This window comes from Anticarsia gemmatalis, chromosome 8 (assembly GCF_050436995.1).
Source record: "Anticarsia gemmatalis isolate Benzon Research Colony breed Stoneville strain chromosome 8, ilAntGemm2 primary, whole genome shotgun sequence".
In the NCBI taxonomy this organism is placed as follows: domain Eukaryota; kingdom Metazoa; phylum Arthropoda; class Insecta; order Lepidoptera; family Erebidae; genus Anticarsia; species Anticarsia gemmatalis.
The window spans coordinates 7,270,559-7,294,793 of NC_134752.1; the positions used below are offsets into that span (position 1 = coordinate 7,270,559).

At 33.3% G+C, this 24,235-nt stretch overlaps 1 protein-coding gene across 1 annotated transcript; it reads left to right on the forward strand.

Moving 5' to 3' along the window:
* Positions 1-14,215: 14,215 nt before the first annotated feature.
* On the forward strand, positions 14,216-24,235 carry LOC142974626 (uncharacterized). The gene is made up of 4 exons (XM_076117069.1): positions 14,216-14,381; positions 22,194-22,268; positions 22,559-22,636; positions 23,285-24,235. Exons 2-4 carry the CDS (start codon positions 22,199-22,201, stop codon positions 23,815-23,817), a joined length of 681 nt encoding a protein of 226 aa, XP_075973184.1. The 5' UTR covers positions 14,216-14,381; positions 22,194-22,198; the 3' UTR covers positions 23,818-24,235.

The following is a 24,235-nucleotide window of genomic DNA, read 5'->3' on the forward strand; positions in this document are numbered from 1 at the left end:
TAGTTACAACGTATAAGATGCAATTAGTACAACTATTGTTAAGAAAATATTCAAGAACTTTGAAGAAGTCTTCGTCACATAGCTTAAAATATTATGAGTGACAAAATTTTTCTTCAATTGAAGACTTTTAATGTATTTGGATATTTTTTTGTACAAGTTGCTACAGTTTCAAAGTTAATTGCTTTGAGTAATTTTTTTCAGTGTACCTACTGTGTATTCGACATGTCATTTTATACATTTACATTATTTATAAAAATACTCCTAAACTTTTCCTATTTGAAGTTAGGATAATAACATTAGCTTCAAATCTAACAACTGTAAGCATTGGAAAATATATGGCACAATTCTATTCTCCGTCGGAGTCTCAACAATTCAATACTTCGACAAACTACTTTTAAACCCTACAGTCTATCAATCTAGCAGTCACTTTGTACCACTGCCTGTTTGAATTGATCTCAGTCTACGTCATCATTTCGATCGAGACTCGTGAACGCCTCGTTAATTGTACGTACCTAGGCGATCGTAATTATGTTATCTCACTATTCTGACTGTCGCGTTTTAAAGCTCTGCCGAAAATCTTTGTGAGATTTAAATTGGGTCAGGCCGCTCTCTCACTCTATTGAATGGTCGTTTCACTTTGAAAAATCAATGTATCTGATTTTGTAGAGAAATAAATAAAACTATTTAGACGGTTCCAGAATATTATTGATTTCAAAATACCTATGTAACATAAATATTTAAGACCATAGCCGCTTATAACATTCGTTGGACCCGCAAATATATGATGCCAACAGAATCTACAATGTTCATAAACATTTGAACTTTGCAATTTGTAAAATTCAAGAGCGCTAAGTGCAGAGAAAGTTCTAGAGTTGTTTTGTGGTTTGTTCAAAATTACCTAAAGCGGTAGAGCATAGTATTTCATCAACATTTCAGCGGAACATATTGCGGAGTTTTATTTTTAAAATTGCAACAAAACATCGCGTAAGAAATGGTGTTCTGATGGATTACAAACATCTGTAGCGGCAAACGAGGTTTGCAGAGATAAGGTGGAACCATCACTCACTTTTTTTTGCCTTTGTTCGCATCCTCATTCTATTATATTTCGCAGATAAGCGGATGGATGCGGATATTTTACGTTGATTTGTTTTTTTTACGTTCTGTTTTTTTAATAATTTGATTGATTCTGTTTTCGTGTAACGGAAAAAGGTTTCGTTGTAATCATTCTGGATAACTGTTTTCGCTTTAATAATAAAGTGGTTTTATATTTGTGAATAAAATTGTAGTTAAATCCTTTGTACACAAATTCTTGAAATAAATATCACCAAAAGTAAAATCTGTTTTTAGTGATGTTATTTAAATTTATAATACGTAATTCTCGCTAACATTCCGGAACATTTCCCGCTAGTAGAACTTTAAATATTCTATATGAATCAAATGAACCTTCAAACATGTAATAAAATATCAATTATAAGTTTAAAACTATCACTTAGGGATTACATACAGTGTTCATTACATAGTACAAGTAAGGGCTAAGTAGTTTGGCCACGTTTGGCTTCGCGAACACGTAACGAGCATTAGTCACTCAACAATTAGCCAGGTTGTGAAGCCACTAAACGTAATTGATATCCAACTCACTCTACTCAGTTGACTGACGTTGTTTGTTGTATTAATGAAGACTGCGGTACTTTGATAATACCTATAGCTTTAGATTACGACTACGAATACATGATTTATTAGTTTCAAAAATATTGGGGCGCTTAAAACCCGGTATTGCTTACCTGTCGGTAAATGGTCTGTGGATTAAGCAACCATTGACTCGGTCATTCCATTGATGGGAAGCTTGAACTGAGCGTGTTCACACTTCGGAGGCTACGTAACAAATAGCCCCTGTTGTTGTCAGTTAAAATTGCAGTTAAGTTATGTCAAGTAAGGCTTTTCAGGCGGCTTAAGTAACTTTGACACGAGGTTGACCACTAACCATATCATAAGATAAAAAGGTGTAGTGAATTCCCATTTGTATTTTTCTCTCGTTGCGGTAGATCCATCCATCTATCATTATTAGAATAATATAAACTGTGTGCAATTGTGTATTTGGTTTCCTAGCCCCTGGCCGTTTCGACAGTCTATTAATTATTTATAAAATAATTAGCACTTTAACCGTAGCCCGGAAACAAAAGATCAAACACGTCAGACATAATAGAATCATAAGCTATTCTTAGTAATTATATGAACAGTTATCCTGTTCATATTCAAGTCTTCTTTACACGTGTATAATGAAATATTCAGCCGGATCATTGTTCCTTAAAGGGTAATTTTATTTAGCCAACTTGGGAACTGTAAGGGACCTTTTAGACGTCGCAGAAGATGTAATGTTATTACATTACCGAATAGACACCCACTTTTATCCGCACAAATGAAATTGTACGACTGGATATCTATAAAGGCCTTGTTCCCGGAATAGTGATATTTCGGTCTTTGTGACATTCTCTATTGATACGATATTCATCATGACGATTATGATCGTTATGGATGTAATCATTGTTATTTTGCGGAAGAATAACGTCAATTTTATCAGATTGGGATTAATGAAAATTTTTGGATGATTTGCTTTTCAATGTTTTAGCTAATTAAAAATTGTGATCCACAGCAGTATTTTAATCAAAGAAGTCAAGTTATTTTTTTAAAGAAGTCATTTTTAACATGGGCTGCAGCTTGAAAGCTATAAGTTCTTGTAAGCAATCCCCATTAACGTAGTATTTTTTTATTTAAATTTAATTGGCGTGTCATTATCATAAATCATTTCAAACTTGCAGTCAGAAGTATAACAATATCGTAACTTGTTGTAAATGTACGGCACTGTGGAGACTACCCAAAGGCTTCATATGTCAAGTACACAAGTTTATTCGTGTAGTCGTGTACTATCACTTAATTAATTGGTAAACTTGTATAAGTTACTCGGTCTGTTTGAATTGGGAATTATGCGGTCGGTCGTCAGCCACTATTTAGTTTGTATAACATAATCGTCAAGCCTCTAAGCTGCTAAGGGATTCTCTACAATCGTGTTGACTGTCTTAGCAACCGTTTGTTTGGAACAGGGAATTTGCTAAGCTGAGGTAATACTGGATTACGAAATTGTAGTGGGTAATCATGTGCGATGAAATTATTATCACTTGGTTGAACTGCTTAAGACGTGTTTTAGGGACTTGCGTCACTAATTTCGTGTCGACAGTGGTGTGTTTAATTGGTTAAAGAAGCATGTAAATTAATTTCTTATTGTGATATAGTGATATAGTCATTCAATAATTAATAGGCTTTTATATGAGTATTACATATTACATTTATTGTTCTGTCCCACTGATGGGCAAGGGTCTCCTCCTAAACGGGGGATGAATAAGGTTCACAACACTGGCCAAGTGCGGTATCTTTTTTGCATGCCCATAAGAAATTATTACACTAAAATATAAAAACAATTAAAAACGTCACAGCCAAAATTTATTTCATTATGAATAATGTAATGCGATGTTATAACTTACAGTTAAGAATTCGCAAGGTCTCCGTCGTCATTCACGGCTATCGTGGCCCTTCTTATCTTATTTAGGACCATAATATAATTGACAGCTGCTACGTTGTCCTTACAAAGCATGGCGTGAAAACGTCTTTGTTCCAGAAAATACACAACACTGTTCATTGTAAGTTAATTAGTGTCGAAACAGACTTTTATCCTCCGGGTGACGTAAGATTAGCATAAGTAAATTCGATACTTTCGGGTCGAAATCCTTTTGGGACTCGTTCTAATTCAGATCGCGTCAGAATATTTACAGAATCGTGTTACATTTTTATCCTTTTAGAATTGCAGACGCCCATTTGAATAATTGGCAAATAGAACCCCGTTTTATTCCATTCGATCCCATGGAAAGTGTAAAACACTTATTCGAATTGATTCGAGAACCGAGTTTCAATAAGTTGGAAGAGAGTTTTCGAACAGTCGTTTCTTAACGGCCGATTTAGCGATGCCTTTATTGCAAGCCTAATGAATTGTACTTGTTTTAAAGTTTCTTGTATCACGGCCTGATATCGGATTCAGATTGGAACGAGGGCGGCCCTAATGACGCCGTGGCAAGGAACCGCTCCGACTTTTTCATTTCGACTTCGGTTTTAATTAAAAACCAGCACGTTCATTGGAACTGAGCAGACAAACGGTAAAGTTAGACTGTACTATTACTGCTTTTATGGCTTAGCAACGAAGTACTTGTGGTCACGGTTTGTGGGGAACTTACTTTTGAATGGTTCGGCCATAATACCCGAGCATTACTACTTTTTATTGGAGCGATAGTTTTTAATACTCTTGTAAGTTGAAATGCTATTATACTTCGAGTTTCATCTGGCGTTTTATAAATTACGGAACTTGGCCTTCCGTGTTTGGTTTCGTAAAACGTTATTTTTATGTTTGTATGATAAGGTTTCTGATAAAGTTGAAGGTTACGATGTCGACGGGAAGAATTGTTTCTTTGTAAACAAAAAGGTTTCCTCGTTGAATGTAGGTTAAGATAATCTTACAAAATGTTTACAAGTTTTATTCAGAAAGAATATGCAAGTTTTCAAATTATTGTTGTTTCTGTAATAAAAATAAGATGTAAAATTAATTCCAATGTAACTGGGAGTAGTTAAGTATGTAACAAAATACTGAAGGTATTTTCTCACCTCATGTCTAATACTAATTGGTTTCGAAATCACGTTGAACAAGATTGGGTCGAGCACAAGTTTTTTAACGAAACGACTGCTATCAAACCCCGCAAACTATCGGCTCGTAAACTCGACTTCTAATCGAAACCCAATGGCTCGACACGCCTAGTAGTTTATTACCCTTCAATTTCAGGGTCAGTGACATTATAAGGAAATTCACGTATTAATCATAAATAATGTGAACATGAGGACGATGCGCAACGCTACCTGTCACAGTCGGCGTAAACTACAGCCCCGGCGGGGATATATCGAGAGCCGGGCATTCGCCATGAATGACAATCGAATAAATATCCCTAAGTTATGGCCACTACTTGGTTATTTATTATTTTTAGTCATGCTGGAGGAAGTATTCCTCCATTTATTATGTTTTATTTATTTTGGAAGGTTTCCTGATCCTCTGTTAAGAGTTAAGCGGTTTCGGATAAAAGTTTGTAATAAAATTATCGTAAAAAATATTTTTTTCCTGTTTTTTAACGGTAATTCAGAAAAGTCAAACAAAGTTTGGCAAGATGTGTGTACAAAAAATCACAACTTTCTGACATGTGAGTTAAGTTTATTGCCATTTTCCCATGGAGGGTAAGGTAAAATGAACCAGCCAACTTTCGGCTTTAAATGTATTAAATTACTTGCCTCGGACTGGATGTGATGGAGACAGAAATCTGGTGTATCAGTATTCAGTATATAAACCATCATAGTGATTTTCTCAGTTTACCTTGAGTGTAGGTAAAATTCGTGAGACATCAAACAAGACATTCTTTACTAACATACATTTTTCATAAGTTCCAAGAAAATCAAGGAGGATAAGGTCATGATACTGTCGCTATAAAAACATATTGACATCTCACTCACACATACGACCGCGTCCTTTTCACCAACCTCGCTGTTATGATCCAACACGGATGCATATTATAGTCTGGTTTTAAAAATGAAGCGACAAAGACTTCCCTAAGTTATGAACTTTCCATTCTTTCCTTAAGTAAATAAAGCTTCCAAGAGCAGTTCATCAAAATTTTTAAATGCCACATAATAAACCCAGAATTTATGAGTGAGTTGATGAGGGTGGTTACAAATGGACACTTTTATTACCCCGTCAGACCCTTTTAAAGGTGAACATGGTGGAAATAAAGAATTATTACCATCAGGTTACGGGTTGTACGCGTAATTGTGTTTTATGCAAAATGTAAATAACTTAAAATTAGTAAACGGTTTAATTACCCTGGAATGATGAACACAGATTATATCAGCAATGTTTTTCGAAATAGGCCGGTGAGTAGTACTCGTAACCGGTGGTAATAATTCTTTATTTCCACCATGTTCACTTTTAAAAGGGTCTGATGTATCACAAGTTTGTGGGAATCATAGCTAGTGGTGATCTTTGTGAATGAGACGTAATTGTGAGTATGTATGAAATAAGTGTCTCTACATTTGTGTCTTTACATGTTAAAAAATTTAAATCAGTGAAGGTCAAACGCTGATTTTCTTGCTGGTTTTAATGGTAGTGTGCGACTGCCGATCATAAGTCTCGTGTTCGTTTTCCCAAAAGATCTAAGTGTCAAAAAAGGATGTAGGTGTATGACTAGTATTATGATAAAACATCACTTCAAAACTTACGGTCTAGTTGAGTACCCAACATAGGTACATAGAACATACATACATAATATCCCAACTAGCACACAAGCTGCTTATACAGTCGTTATACAGCCTGATAGTTGCATAAGAGTCATTCAAATGCTGTACAATTCTCTATAAGTTGTATACTAGCTATTTAAAAAACCCTTTAACAGCTAGGCGGGACAGTAGCCGTTTAGTAGGAAACTAATGACTTATAGTGATATATGAGCATGTAATTGCATCGCTAGACAGCCTAGGGAAGTATAACTGAGTTAATGGAATCTTCTATAACACCGTTAACTGTATAAGGGGACTTTAGGAGATAAAGGAGTTTAAACGGAGTTATGCGTTGCGCTTATAGCGCTCAAGAGCGTAAATAAGCTTTTTGTAATGCCTTAGGTTCTATAACAGATTTTTTTAGGGCTAGTGTATTACTCATCTATAAAAGAGTTGCGTAGGTCTTTAATAGCGCCTTGAGCGTTATATCAGATATTTATATGGCTTCTGTACGGCAAATAGATGTATAAGGTATCATTCGAAACATTTTTACAGCCATGGGGATTACAGAATTATGTTAAGCACCTAAAGCGCTATAACCGAGTAATATACCTTTATACTAAAGCTTAAAATTATTATCATAATATATTTACATAGGTGCAGTGGTGGTTCAGTCTGTCAACTGTTTTTAAAGAATAAATAAAATAAATAAAATAAATAAAATAAATAAACAAAGTAAAATAAATAAAATAAATAAAATAAATAAAATAAATAAAATAAATAAAATAAATAAAATAAATAAAATAAATAAAATAAATAAAATAAATAAAATAAATAAAATAAATAAAATAAATAAAATAAATAAAATAAATAAAATAAATAAAATAAATAAAATAAATAAAATAAATAAAATAAATAAAATAAATAAAATAAATAAAATAAATAAAATAAATAAAATAAATAAAATAAATAAAATAAATAAAATAAATAAAATAAATAAAATAAATAAAATAAATAAAATAAATAAAATAAATAAAATAAATAAAATAAATAAAATAAATAAAATAAATAAAATAAATAAAATAAATAAAATAAATAAAATAAATAAAATAAAAAAAAAAGATTTTCAAACTATTTTAATATTCAACGACTGACCCCTAAAAGTACGAGTAAAATGCTGGTGTGCGACCAAAACAATTATATTGAAGCACTCCTATGCCACAACTGCAGAACCTTGAGGTCTACAACAGCAAACACTAGAGCCTTTGTACAGCTTAAGCCGCTAGAGCAGATGTAACCAACTCTGAGAGGTGCTTGATCGAGACGCCATTACAGCATTTGGTAAACATATTTTTTGAGGTTATTACGATCTTTTGAAGATCATATAAATCTATAGCCTGGTAACGTTAACATAATTAAAATATTTTTTTATTACCTATAACCCTAATTAAACCATCTGTAACCCTCAAAGTCTTATTTATGTTCAAAATACAATTTCCAAATCCACATATCTATATAATTTTTGCATTTAAAACTGAATATTTTGAGGGCGCATGAAAATATTGACGATAATATACATATATATTGACAGCAAACTGGAACTCGCACTTTCATATCACGTACACAAAGAAATAAAAGCGATAGACTACTTGTTATTTTCATAATCCAATCCGTAAAAATAAAATGTCTCCTCATTTGTCACTGATGATTCATTTTAATACAATATATTTAGTTTACACCATAATAGACCGACCATATTACTAATTTAGAGCGTTAGCATTTATAACCGTTACACAGTAGCGCTAAAATAAGGTAAAGGTGGTATAATCGCGCTGCAAGAGCTTTTTCGAACGCTCGTGGCGCTAACCACCTCTGTACAACAGCTGGTAAGCGCCATGAAGCTGCGAAAAAGCTGTTGTAGCGCGATTATACCACCTTCATCTTATTTTAGCGCTCCTGTATTACTACTATACTACGTACTATTATAATTATTATTTACGACCACTGTAGATCCAATGTCGAGCTATAAGCTGGACAGTATGGGCCTATTTGACGCTACAAGAGATCTGTAGCCGCTTAAAGAACCACTATACTTCTCACTAAGGAGCCTAAGGCGTTATAAAAATCCTTTAACCGGCCATTGTGCAGCTTGTTATAGCGCTTGTGTGCTAGTTGGGATTCCATATAATATAATTTCTGAACAATTAAAATACTTTCATGTCCTGAAGAAGTAATTGTAGAACTTACTTAAGTCCAATTTAAAATCTCATTAACATCGCATGGTCTGCCTACATGCAGTTGGCCTAGATGAATATGGATTAACCCTTTCCGCTCGTTAGTAAGATAGTTGAACAGTAAGCTGTGTCTATTGTATAGTTTTATTTATTGTGCGTGCGTGATACAATAATAAGAATATATGGTCTAATAATCTAACGATTATAAAGGTATTATAAATACCAAGTTTTGGGTGTTCCGATGGATGTTTGTGACAAAATCACGCCAAAACTACGGAACGGGTCAAAATCAAATCATTTATTCATTTAGGTTAAATAGTGACACTTATGACTGTCGTTACAATTACTGAATCTACCGTTTAGAATACTCTACAGTTTTTTCCAGGAGTATTTTTGCGCTGACGAACTCACGGACAGAAACTACATGAGAAATTGATATGAAACATTACATTTTAGATTAGATCTGGAATATAGTCAATATCTGTGACGTAATAATAATATATTTATATCTGCCTGACAGCATCGAGCGAAAAAATCGCCTGCTGTGAAAAGGGCCTAATAGGTAAAAACATTTTGATTAGTAAAACGATTCTTTAAAATAAGGACTAGAAATATAATATTTTCTGTATGAAGGAAAACATTAAAAATCTTCATAGCAACGCTCGCGAGAAGTAATTACATTACAAATTGAAATTCAAAACTCGACGTTAACGCCTTATAAGTGCCGTCGTAATTTCATAGCGATCTTCGTATTCTCAATAATATAATTTACTTCTCATATTAAAATGTTCTACTTTTATTCTATTCAATTTTAAAATAGATACAGTATTTCCTCAGAAATATGAAGTTCTAGAAGTCTTGTTAATTAATTCTCGTTGACATAGATTTCGATTTCTTATACGCTAAACTTTGTAGTTTTTAGTTTCAAATATGATTTTAGAATACTAAATCGCCGATTTAATTAAATAAGGAGATATAAAATACAAATAAACTTATGAAGTATTTCGTAATATTGTGATTTTATAATCGCGTAGGTTGAATCACAGCGTAGGTTTACAAACACGACGATACTAATCTTCTGAATCTATTTGGATACAACTAGTAGTTCTCTAGATTTTTCTTAATAGAAAGGACGATATTATATTATATTTGTGTTTAGAAATAAGTTTTTTCTAATTAATTATTTGCCTAAGATACACGTGTAAATACAGCTAAACATGGAATAATTCTGCCTGCTTACTGGTCGGTTAAATATTGCAAGGCTATGTATGAAAATTATTTCGTTACTCGCACTACGTTGCAGTGAATGGCGGGTTGCAGCGATTACGCCAGTCATCATTTGAGTGTCTTGTGTACCTTTAACTTACTCATACTTAACCTTCGGTAATACGAGCAAATACACATTCTGCTTAATCACAAAAGCCGGTCAATCACATAGTTTTTTTTTTATTCGGTGTACCGTAATTTAACTTTAAAATAACACCACAATACAATTCGTGCGTCTAAGTTGAATTAAAACCCATTAAAAACTTTATTTTTAAATATAGCTCTATTATTTTCAAATGTCTGCTACTTTCAATGACTACACTCAAAACATTTATAACAATATTATAACTGTCTGGAACTGTTTATTGTTAATATTTTAGTCCCATCACGAATTCTACAAGGGTTGTTTTGACTTACAATTGAATTTGAAGAAGGTTGTAACTGTTTTATTATTAGGGGCAGGTACTCCATAACTGAATATTCTAAGCGTGTTGAAAAGTATTATATTTGTTGTTCATTACTTCCAATTTAATTAGACGAGTGAATATTGCCTTATTTAGGTTATTATGATTCAAAAACGTCAGTTGTTGTACTCGTAATTGATAGACACGACAAGATATGTATATACATAGATGAGAATGAGAATGAAGTAAAAGAAGTTTGTAAGGATTGTAGCAAGTGGAGTTCTTTGGTAGAGGCCAAAATCACATCTTCCCATGGGGACTACCCCCATGGGAAGATGTGATTTCTGCCTAAGAGGGCGTGATTGTACGTATATGTACATTTTATTAAACTTATATCTATTAAGTCTTATTGTGTTCGCATGCGGACGTCACATCTTGAACAGTGTTTCAGTAAACCCGCTGCGCTGTTTCTTTGCTTATATCGACATGACTTGCATGTGACTGTTTGAAAAACAATATGTTTGTCTAAGGTAATAGAATCTTAGACGGAGAATTTTCAAACTGAATTATCCCAATAACGTAGAAGTAATCGGTTCATATTTTCCACTTGGCTTGTGGTGATAATATGGTCTGTTAGCAGTCAGAACCAAAAATAACTGCTAGCCGTTGGCTGTGCAACGTAAGTACTCGTAAGTTCCTTGTTCAAATATATTTTAACGTTGAAATCGTATTATCACTAGAAAAGTACGCTTTTCTACAGCTAAGTTATCGAATAACCTTCGAAAAATTCTATTGTAACAGATTGTTTCGTTATGAAATAATTATTACTTTGCCAAGTAATTTTAAGGCACTTGTCCCACCAACAGCGAGTAAACGATTAACTATCGACTATTTTCTCGCTCAAGAAACGTACAAAAGATATAACATATCGTCGGCGGTGGGACAAGTGTCTAAATGTCAAATATTTTGATACGGGGGCGATTTGTTGGCGCCAATTGTAAAGAGTGAGTATAAATATCTCTACGTAATTAAATTCAAACGTGTTATTAATAGAAATTCGATTTTAAGGAGGATATTCTAAAGATCTTAGTAAAAATAGAACACGGATAAGGATCTTTATACTTACTTTATGCAAACAGAATTTATTTCAATGGGGATGAAGCGGCTTAATACTATGATGTAAATGTGTTTCCTTATTGTATCACTTTTCATCCTATTTTTCTTTGATAAGTAATTAGATATTATTCAAAAGGATCCTCAAAGCTTATAGGTGTACTTTTGCTAACTTTATTTGTGTCAAAACTGTGCTAAAGAAATATATACGGGAAGGTTGTTGATTGTAACTCTCACACAAAAACTGCGAAATGGATATTGATGAGATTTAGTATACATATAGTTTATAATCTATTAAATAGTAAGTACCTTCATGATTGAATTTAATCCTGGAATAGACCCAAACAGTCATAGGAAAATAAATCTAGTTCTTCATAAACAACGAGGGAATGGCAAGAGCATCGGTAAAAAGTTACAATCATTTCATCATACATTAGTCATAATTTAGAGACAATCGTCGTATATCCATTGAATATTTTGTATAAGTACTAAAAGCAGTAAACAAAACACTTCAGCATCTATAATTCCACTAAGTATAATGTAAAATTGTAAATGTTAATTTTCTATTGTCATAAACATCACAGCGAACTATTCAATCAGTTAAATGGCCTATTATTTGCTTTGAAACAGCGTCCGTTAATAAAAGCAATTTTCTCAAATCATTTAACTCCATTGTATTTCGATAGGCGTATACTGTGCTGATTAACTTTTGTTCCATCACAATGGGACTGTTAAGGTAAGCGTACACTTTTCACATTCTAAACAGTGAGTAATGTAATTAGTAATAAAACTAAAGACCCAACTATGTCAATAATAATTTCGTTAAGATTATCAAACATATACCCGAGTCCGTTTGTGACACCTACTATATTATATCACGGCGTTCCAATTACCTATACGCTTATGTTGTGCTTAAATCCCATGCCACACGACACACGTCTAAAACTTTTCGACACGCGACAGTCTATACGAGCCTTTACCGCACCAAATTCAATCAATGTGTGGCCGCCGACATACGAGTGTCCCTTCACCGTCGTAACCTAACCATTTACGTCAAGGTTGGCGAAAAAGAATCACCATTAAGTTAATTGGCGAAAGGTCTGCCTTATCAGTTTTCCGCACGAGCAACTGATTAACGATTTACGAAAATAGCTTTAGCTACGGTCTATCAGACAATATTTTCCGTTATCCGGTGACAAAATTTCCGTATTCACGGAAACGGCGTCGATGCCGGTACTTCATCTAATTTGATAAATGTGTTTTTGTTCATAATGGTGGTTCGTTATGTGATTTATACTACCCATAATGGATAAATGTTTTTATACCATATTTTTGCTTGTTATTCCATTTTCTTATTCAAAGTATTACTTGGGATTATATTTTTTATCATTGAATTTGTAATTGTCTTTACCTTTATGAGTAAAGTATGACGCAATGGTTATTTCACCAGTACATAACCTCACCTTGTCTATTACACTGACACGCCAAAACCAAGCACTTTTGCTAGCAAGAGATGTTACAAGAAAAATATTAATTATTCAGTATCTGATTCTATAAGAACTTGTGGCTTTGCATAGCCCTTTAAAATATTACCATACTATTAATTCCGACTAACAGCTATCCTCAGCTATAAATATACAAGTATTAAAGTCCTCGCAGAAAGTTGTAGTAAATTTTAGCAAAAGTTTCGGACTAGAAATCAGGCGGCGGCATTCCAGCTTTAAAGCTGCGATGCATAAGGCCAGAGGAAACTAATGCACTGTAATCCCATTAAACTAGCCGACGTACATTAGTTACAGTGAGAGCGTCGCTTTTATACTCCAAGAAGATTCGAGCAAACCAATCATATAAAATTGCTTTAGCAAACCTCTCAGGATTTCTAACAAGCACTATTATAAAGCAACACTCGTACTGCACGTCAGTTATTCAAAGCCTCCTCCAAATGTAAGGACACAACACGAAAAAAATGTTTCCTTGTACGCATGTCGGTCTTCAATCACTACAAAAAGGCCCAGAACATAAGCCTGCGAGTACGACCTTCAGTGAAAAGAGCCACAAAAATAACGTAAAAGACAAAGCTTGGCTTATATAGAATTTGAGGAGGGTCCTATAATGGACATTTTTGTAAACGAAAACCGCTTTAATGATTTCGTTCAGCACAATCCAACCGAGCCAATAAAATGCCAGATGAACGATAAAATAACAGATTAACTAAGAAGTGTATTGTTTCTTTTTTAATTCTTTTTCGGATTGAATTCCATTTCGGCGGTCGAGATAAATACACAAATCTTTTGAAACATTTTACAACCAAATATAAGATATGATTCAGTTAAAATGCATAGCAGCAAAGTTTATTACGTACACGTAACGGTTGAATAAACCATGACACAAAAGCACGAATATGAAGAGTGTTATAAATATCTTTATGAAGTATCCACCCCCAGCGAGCTCCAACCGGTGAAGTTGAACTTAATTAACCGTCTGAATAGAATTTGATTAACAAGAAAAACTGTAACCAAAACAACCAATGCGATTCAAATTCAAAAGGCAACGTGTCTGATTGAAAAGCCTACCTTACAGACATGCAATACAAGTTTAAGTACAGTGTCGAGGGAGTGATGGGGTGGTAGGAAGAGCGGCCCTCACCTTACTGAGAAGCTGTTTCATACACCGACTAAGTTTGGTGTAAATGCATGCATTGCTGTATTGATAAAGTTCTATACTAACGTCTGTGCTTGCCAACGATCAATGTAACGCGAACAAAAGAGAATCTTGGTGGGGAGAATGTGAAGCCTATGGTAAAAAGAGTCGGCTAGCAAGCGCGTCGTCAGTCGAGTTCAGGCCTTGAGCGACGGAGCACGTGTTTCCATTGCTTCTACTACATTCGTAACGGGGTAGAACAAAGTTTTGTGACTGCAAATTAAAGTTCGGTTGATTCTGAGTTCGCAATCAAACTGAGAAGAGTTTGTTTGAAATTCGCATTTGGAAGTGCGTGTTTATTTAAACAAAGGTTTGTAAGCATTTTGAATTTGCATATGTTTTAGGGTTTTAGGAAGTAATGTTTGTTTGGTACAGAAGTTGTTTAAAAGCTTTAATTTTGCAAATGTTTTGCGTTGACTTTGCTTTGGTAAGCTGTTATTCAAACAAAAGTATTTTAGATTATTGTTTTGCTTGTTTTTTATTTGAGCTAATTATTTTTTGTTTTAGAGAGATTAAATAAATGCTACAGCCACAGTCAATACTAAAATTGAGCTAGCTAGTGAAAAGCTTGTTCAAGCAAATCGTACAAATCTCCTAGGGTCTATTAAAACTAGATTACTATACTAGACTGCTATAGAAACATACTAAAGGGTGCGTGTAAAAACCCAATCAATATAAACGATTTAAAATATGTTTCGTGGAAAACATTTCATTTTCAGTACGCATGTTTTCCCTCGTTAACCGTCACGAAATTGGCCTTTGGAAATATTTATAATTTCAATAAATCGTTATAGATATTACTGGCTGATAACAATGTAATTTGCCTCTAAACTCCGCTTTGATTGATACTAATAAGAATGAAATATCGTTGGATTTATACTTGGTAATTTGTTTCCGAAGGTTATATTTAATTTGAAATGTTGTACTGTTCGATATTTTAGACGCTTCCCATATCTTGTTCCTCGCATAAAGGATAGCTAGAGGTGTGCTTTGACGATATAATGGGCACGTTACCTAATTCCGAGCTGTTACTAAGATAGCTACAGTAAAATAATGTGATTCTGATGATACCGAATGCAGTAATTATGTTTTCCTGGCTCTAATAATTACAATTTTTTTTTTCATAAGCATTTCGTTATTTTACATAGAGTTCAACGTAGTGTATGCTAATGTTTTGAGTTTGAGTTTGATATTTACTGACATGTGAAAGAAGACTTTCTTATCAGTGAAACGGTAAAATGAAAATTAATGTTCTCCAAAATTGACTTGTAAATTATTGTATTGAGTTTAGACGATTTTGTATTAGTGATGTAGATGTGTATTTTTACTCTGAACTATGTATATTATATTTGATTTCTATTAAATGTAATAATCATAAACGTCAAACTGGGAAAATAGATCTATAGTTAAACCGTGATTTAAATCTCAATTATACTATCATCGAATGTCAGTATGAATACAACCGATCTTCAGTGATCTCGGGATCATACCCGGCTTGGACCAAAATAATGTACCTGAGATTTTCTATCAAGAAAGTTAAATTGCCTAAAAGCCTTGTTAAGCATATTGGTAATAGTTCACGCTTCTTGCGGTGACCAGTCATGCCAGTTATCCGTTTACTCTTAGATTTGACAACCGTGTACCCGTGTATTGCACTAATCTTACAAAGGGCTCTTGCGGATTTATTTATAATAAAACTTGCAATTGTGATGGAATATATTATTATTCTATTCGTGATGACAAATGATAATTTCTTTATCTAAGTTGATATGATTCATTAACTGTTAAGATTGAAAACAGAATTATCGTGAAGAAAATCTTTAAATCTCTCAAACTCGTTTAATTTTATATCGAACAAAGTATACGAAGACGCAAATAGCCTTAAAAATAATCTACACGGAAGACTTAAAATGAAATACGTATTTGATATGCAAAGTAAATCGCGTATAAGCGTGTATTCGTCGTAGCGGTCGTAGCGGCGTAGCACCTGGCGTCTAGACGTCTACGCTGCTACGCCGTGAGGATTTAGACGCGCTTCAGCGGAACAGTAATGAGCACCTTTATATTTTATTTCTAACTTTTTAGGAAAAGATTCTCCTCGTTTTAAAATAAAGTTTAAAAGATATATTTTAAAATGTAGATGCTGTAGTTACTGACATATTTATTTTTAACACTTTAGAATAAAAAATAAAAGTAGAGCAAAGTATGTTATTTATGTTAGCGAATTGTTTTCGTGATGTCCTTGTAGTTAGAGTAGATTAATATAATTAGTCTAATTTGGTGGAATTCAATCCGCTTCCTGTAAACTGTCTCCTTGTAAAAGGTCGTGTGGCGTATTAGCTAAGGTACGTTGCCGTGACATATTTTGTTCTGGCGTCGATTCCTAAGTATAATTATAGTTTTAAAGATATGTGAATATTTGTCTTGAGTTTCACGTATAAGTCATTTTAGGAGGATGCAAGCAACGTACGTACCATTCACGTCTTTTGTAGTAATTATTTAGTCTCTGTCGAAATAAGATACAAAATCATACTGACTTTGTGACGAAAAAATAATTGTTCAAGAAAATATTCCTTTTTAAACATTTAGGATACAAAACACACGTATTAAAGCAAATCGCAATCAAAAGAATAACATCTTCCTAATACTTCTTTATTTAGGTACTCCGCCTATTCAGAAAAACAGACGTAATACTACTTACCGTCATAAAAGGTTTTTTATTGTGCCATCATTCGCTGTCTAAATCTACCTAAATATAGGCCTTTCTTTTGTTCCACGGGTTTCCTCGGCCTCTATTCACACTGGCCATGTATGAATTGATGAAAAGATCTTATTATGACGGCTTAATTAGGTTGAGAGTCTTGGGTTGACCCTGTATTCTAGCTATGAAAGGAATCCGCCCGGTCTCTTTCTGCATAATCATATCGTATTATCGCTAATGCATTTGAGGAATGTTTAATGCGGTTGCGGAATATAAAGCGAAAAATATTGTGAAATGAGGCCATTTATATTTGAAGTTTATCTGTTTATTAATACCTAGAAGCAATTCTTGCGGAGGACACATGAAAACAGAAACAGAAATTGAAAAACGATTTGTTTTTTAATTTGTAGGTACTTTTTATGTCGGAAGTAGACACAAGTGTGACTAAATAAACATCAATGTTTGTTAAACTGATTATAATAGTTCAACTAAGCTATATTAGAACAAAACTTTATGAAATACATCATCCGGAACTTAATATGTATGTAAACAAAGTACCTTACAGACATTATATTCTAAAATATTATCATGCGATTCAAAAGAATCCCTCATAATGTTCAATTAAGAGGCAGACATCGCGTAAAAAAACTAAATATGCAAATAATTAAGGTGGCAGGTGGAGATAATAACACTGTATATTATAAAAGGCCGTATTTTAATAAGAGTTGAGAGACGAAAAAACCTTCGAACAAATTAAAAAGTCGCCACATCGTTGAAGTTTTGCGTCTGACGCGAGAGAATTTCATAAATTTCATTTTAACCCGATGTCGGGGACAAACCAAAAGAAAAATGACTTTTGCAAAATTTTCTTTCGAGCTTTGAAAGTTAGAATAATGATAGTTATTGTTTAAATTGTTACGCCGCGCCGGCTCGCTGAAGGAATACCGGGATTGTCGTGTTTTTAACTCTGTTCAAAAATAATGATTTAGATACTGGTTGCGAAGAATAATGGTTTAGTTTTGTAAGTTGAAAGTAAGTACAAAGCTGCCATTGACATCTTGAAAAAGTTAACAACTGGTATAAAATTGTGGTAGCTAAAATATTTAATGACTGTTTTGTTTATATTACATAACTTTTACAAAAACGAGAATGTAATGTGATTCTAAATACTTGTAAAAATTTATGAAAAATAAGGCTTTCTAAACGTTTTAGCCAGACATTGAGTCTTGTTATAATTAGTTCGTAAATAATTTGCTAGTAAAAAAGGTAAAAAGTTGATATTTTGTGTAAATCTTATTAAAAGTTTTAATAAATATAGTAAATTGTTAACGATAAACTTAAATACTTATTGTGTAGGAGTATTTAGCAAATGAAATTTCTTGTTTTGTTAAGGAACTTTTGTATAAGTAGATATTGAAATATTTTTGAACTTCCAGGGGTAAAATATGATGACACACACACTGGTTATATCACTTCTTATATCGATTATAATAAAAAGATGTAGTTGACCCGTGTGGTTCCGCTCATATATTTTTAAATCCTAGCTCGTTTTATGCTATCACTTCAACAGTACACATAGGCCTGTTACGTCTTCTAGGTAACATATAAAGTATTGTGTTAGTTGCTACTTTATATGCTTTGTGTCCGTGTTTTAGGAGAAGGATTTGAGTCTCACGGCCGACTTTGATCGACCTACCGCGAGTTTGTTAACATAACTTCTAATCAATCGTCGTTTAAAACGTTGGTTAAGTAACGACTTTAAAACAGAGCTTTAAATGGTTTGAGATTGACACTGAGTGTATATTAATAATATGTTCGTAGTCACTCATAATAAATTGGTACAATATTGATAAACATAAGTTATTCGGTTACCGACAGCCGATAATGTATTTGCGGTTTCATAACCACAGTAACATAATATATTCCATTTCGAATTGGCAATATTTACTTTAACTACGTTTACGAACTTCAGAGGTATTTTATCGGGGTTTATTTTTGGCGATTGGTGTAGGATTAGGATCGCGAAAATAATGTTATGTTTTATTCTAACCTTAACGCAAATTTTAATGTCGCTAGAGCCATAGATGTGTAAATCAAAAAATCTGAATAGAACAGTTGATCAGATTTTAGTAATAAATTTAATGCTCCTCGATTTTCATTTACCTTTATATTTCTAAACCAAATTCATTAGATGTAAACTTTTATATATCTTGCCTACTCTTTCTGGCTGTTTTCCGCTACTAAACAAAGGTCTTCCCTCCTGTTTTTCAAACCGCACTATGGGAAAGTTCTGATTAGCCATCTCTTTAAAAGTCCCCCGCGTCTACAATTATCAGGGACTTAAAAACTGTTTACATGATTAAATTAAGGGAAAACTAAATTGTAACATAGAGAACCCTGTAAGGATTTTCTTCAAAAATACATTATAATAGAATGCCTAGCCGTGGACTCAAGGCCTAACCCCTCTCTCATTGCTTGGAGGTGGTCCTTGCCCAGCAGTGAGAAATTACTGGGTTAAATTTATTTATTCCATATAAGAAAGCTTCAAACCTAAAACGTGTTATGTAGAAGTGAACGTGTTACGTAATTATGTAATAATATGCAAATGCAACTAAATTATTCAGTAACAACAAATGTATTGCCACTATGGTTTACGATTCAAGCTCTGTGATTAAGCTGCTGTTAAGTTATAGGATCAACATTATGAGATTGATGAAATCATTAATTAATTAAACTAATTTATATAACATTTATACATATATAATAGCATGTATGTAGATGTATGTACCTGTATGCATAGATATATTGAAAAATATTCCTATTGAATCCAGTAATCGAACTCGAGACACTACCGAATGCGACGTAATTTTTTTTAAATCATAGCTTTAGGATAGAATATGGACGAATAAGATCAATAAAGTTCAAAAACCTTAAGGTTTATCAGCTGTTTTAAAAATTGAATGAATTGAAATTTTGTAAAATGAAATTTCTAATTGTTTAATTGAACAAAAAATAACTCGGAGTTAAGTGGTTTACTCAACAGCAATTTTATTTAAAGTAACTTACTAAGTCTCTTGTTTTTACTTGTTTGTAAAAGTTAGTAAGCTCCTTGTAGTATAACTTTGAAAGTATTATTCAATTACCAATTGAAAAGACAGAAGTATTTGTGAAAATTACCAATTGATGATCCTCTACACGTTACGAAACCTCAAGTTTTGAATTATTTCACTTATTGGCACTTATTCTTTCGGTGCTGTCTATAGTGCATCCAACAAATCCCAGGTCAGGAAAAGACAAACTGATCTTTTCTTAATTATATTAAAATACATTTCAACAGTAGCCGGAAGGTCCTAGTAAAAGAGCAATAGACTCACCCCCTATTACATCTCTACAGGTCTAACATTGCTAATGATAAAACGTGGGTGTATTTCATATACCATTGCCTATGCATTTGGGTATAACATACATAAATACTTACACGATATCGAAAAAATCACTTCAAAGGTTGTTACATACATTCTGAGTAGCCTATCGTCTTTTTTGAAGTCGGTCATCGAAAGATAAACAAGAAAATACCAAACAAAATATAATTTCCTGAATACCTCAACTACTTATAACTTTTTGCATACCTTACAAGCATTCCGCCGAAAACGTGAGCATACTTTGGCTAATATTTTTTAAACGAACCCCGGTATGCTTTGGAGCGAAGCTTTGGGAACTTTACAAATAACGTACAGGAAGTTGCACAAGGTTTTCGTACGTAGTTCCTGTAATTGTACATAAATATTTGGCATACGGTACAGCCAAGTATGGGCGACACATTACAATTTTGTTTCAATTTAGAATTCGTTGAACATTTATGGAATTGTCTTTTGTTTATTTTTTGGCTTTCGCACAGTATGTTATACATGTGCGATTTTACTTGTTTGTTTGTATTTGGGAATTCGTTATGTTGTCTGATTTACTCGTATGATGAATTATTGAGATGGCATTATAAGATATTTCGAATACGCAATAAAAATTCCCAGTAACATATCACTATAGGTATGTTGATGAATGTGTAGTGTATGTAGTTTGTTATTTATTTATTGCACTGTTCGTCGCTATTGCAAAATAACCGTTGGACGTAGATAGTTGAAATTAACAACCGGTCGTAATTGCATATCTTTATAATTACAGTGTTAGGCTTCTGAAGATAGAAATAACATTATTTTGCCTAGTGGTATTTTTGGTTTGTTATTGTCTTAGTCCGATGGATGAGGGCGGCCCAGGACCGGTCCTATTGGCGCTCGATGGGGGAGGCCTTTGTCCAGCAGTGGACGATTCCCGGCTGAGATGATGATGATGATGATGATGATGATTGTCTTAATAGCAAACCAAGTCCAGTCGTTCGGTGTACCATACATGTTAAACAAAACAATAATATAATTGTATAAACGAAAAGGGATAGATATAAAAGTATGTTCTCTTCACGTTAGCACAAATGTTTGAAATTATTAAACGTGTCCGTCCCCATATTGCAAAAATAGTAGTCCGTTTTCAGTGTTCAGTTTAAATTGGAGCCCTACATTTTTACCAATATATTGGGCGTCAGCCCATTCATTACTCGTGAATTGTTCAATATCAAAAAAGCCCGAATAAATTTGAAAACGAAGCCATTTAAATATGGTTTACGTGCGTGTTCATAGTAATAGAAAATTATTAATTGAATAAAGGCATGCGGCTGACCGTTATAACAAAATATGATCCGATATCGTTTGCTATTCAATGTGTTTCTTGGAAATAACCAGTTATAACCAGAATAATATTATAATAACATTGTTGTTCAAAGTTCAGAAAGTTTCTCAGTTTGTAGACCTTTGACTTACTTTTAAAACAATAGTATTGATGAAAGCCTATTTAATTGTAAGAATATTAATTCAAAATTGTATTTAATTTTGCTTTATTGTTTTAAGACTACTCCGGCGTAAAGATTTCGACTTTACGTTCATGAAAACTCTAAAAACAGATTCAAAATACAACGAGATATCGAAGTAATTCCTTATTCGTGGATATACTCATATTGTTTATTTTATACATACGTAGTAGGTAAAGTGATAACGGCCTACTCCCAAAAACATCACGGACATAGACATGATGACCAAAGACACACATAAAAGAAGTTTGTACACAATAAAAAATTATATCAAGTTATAGTCACAGTATATATGTATATGCAACAATGTTTGAGAAACATTTACTACTAGGCTCTGAATGTTATGTATTAAATTCGTAAAGCCTCAAAGCTTAGAGGTACTAAATGTGTAGAAGCAAAATGGTGAACTGTATTCGCCGTAAGCGTCTTTGGCGTGCGGCCGTCTTTTCTCAACATAAACTCTTCAAGACTGTATTTTCTATTCAGTATTTTCTATCTTGTTACAGGTGAAATGAGAAGACTAATGCACAAGCTTGTGATGGACTATTTAAGTCTTATTATTATCTTTATTGTATGCATTGGTAAGTTTCTTCAACAATTTATAATTTATTTTTATTATACCTGTATTCACGTTCGATACGACGTAGTGTTACAATATCCAAAATATAAGAAAAGTAACTTTGCTACAATACAAATAACATTTGAAAAAAGGCAAAACGAGAAATATATCACTGCTGCCGGGCAAAACATCAATCGAAATTTCTACCTACACAATGAAAATGAAATCATTCCTATCCAACCTTTGAGAGGTTTCTATTCATGCCGAAATTACTATCTGAGTAGAAATATACTTTTAATTTATTTCCCACAGATCAAGGTGATGGCCATTGGAAGGAAAGAGAGAGGGAAAACCTTAGACATGATATTGAGCTGTACAAAAAAATGGCAGGTAAGATTTATTGGTGCGGGTAACTGGTATCTGCCGTGTCGATCGCGCCCATAGTTCCCTATTCTGTATTTTTTATCACGATAAAACGTAGCCTAAGAACGAAGCCACACGAGAATAGTGCGAGTTTATAGTCAAAACATTTTTGGGATCGCTTCGATCAGCTTTTATGTCTTACAAAGATACAAAAGTAACAAATAACTTTGACTTTAGTATGAGAAAGCGTTATAATATTGGCAACCGAACCGCCACTGGAGTGTTGAACTATTTCAGTGGGCTTATTTTTAGTTAGAATGGACTGGATGGGAATAAATGATCGTAGAGCAAAATAAACTTCTAGCTGGTTTAATTTTACACGGAATTATTTAAACACGATTTTCTCTTTATTCCATTTTTTATCTGTCTTACATATTTTATTCTGCTATTTATAGGCTGTTTATTATAAAAATACAGTACTCATTTATTTACAGCAAATATATTATATTTTACTTGTATTTTTGTAAAGTAATTGTATGAGTTTCACAATGGTAAAGCTACTCTAAAATAAAACTGCTCATAAAGAACGTTATGAAATTCCTTTTAAAGGTTCTCCCCTTTTCCTAACAATCGCTAGCAAAAAGTGTGTCTGACATATTTCAATTTCCTTTGCAGAAAAAATTGAGCGCGAGATAGAAAGCTTTTACGATGAATATCCAGACGAACGATACAAGCCGGATAATGTTGATAGAATACACTACAAACATCTAACAAATATACTGAATCGTAAAAAGGAAACGGGTAAAGATGATCCTAGTGATAAAAAAGAAAATAAGTTTTTATACCGCCAGTCAAACAATATGACTAATGATTTACCATCGAAACACGGAACCAATGATGAAGGCTTTGTCAAAGTAACCTTTAAAAATACCCAACCCGATAAATCTGATACATTTAATTCATCATGGCCGAAATTCGAGGACATTCTTTTAGCGATGGGTAAAAAATATGACTGGAAAAACGATAGATGGATAAAAGTAAAAGGAAAATTAAAGGAATCCAGCATCAAAGAGAAAATAAATTCCAAAGGAGGAGATAATAATAGTATCGAATTTCACGAAAAACACAAATTCAGCTATAGGATTGTAAAACTTAATAAAAGTAAAAGTAGAAGAAACGTCGTGGTCGCGGTGTCAGCTGTGAGATAGTGCGTAATGAAAACGGTAAAATAAACCAATGAACTGTAAAGGGACATATTTTTTGTAGATAAAAACGGGACCAACAAGGATGGCGCCGGCGTTCGATCGTTTTATGAAGACAACTAGATTATAGTGTTGCGTCACTGTGAAAACCGCGATTAATGACTGCAGCTGAATACAATTTTATTGTGCTAATAAAGGCGCTTCATTCTTTATGCCTACGCCCGAGAAATGTATAGATTATGCCTATAGAACTCTTCAAAGTACGCATGTAATTAACTTTCCAATTGTTGTCTGTTATCGCATAAGTAGTGCTCTCAATAGTTTTATTTTTATCGCCACTAAAACGCTAGGTTCGTATCTTTGAAGTGGTAAAGTTAACAAGTCTCTGAAATCTCAGTATATAACAAAATGTTGAAATAAACTT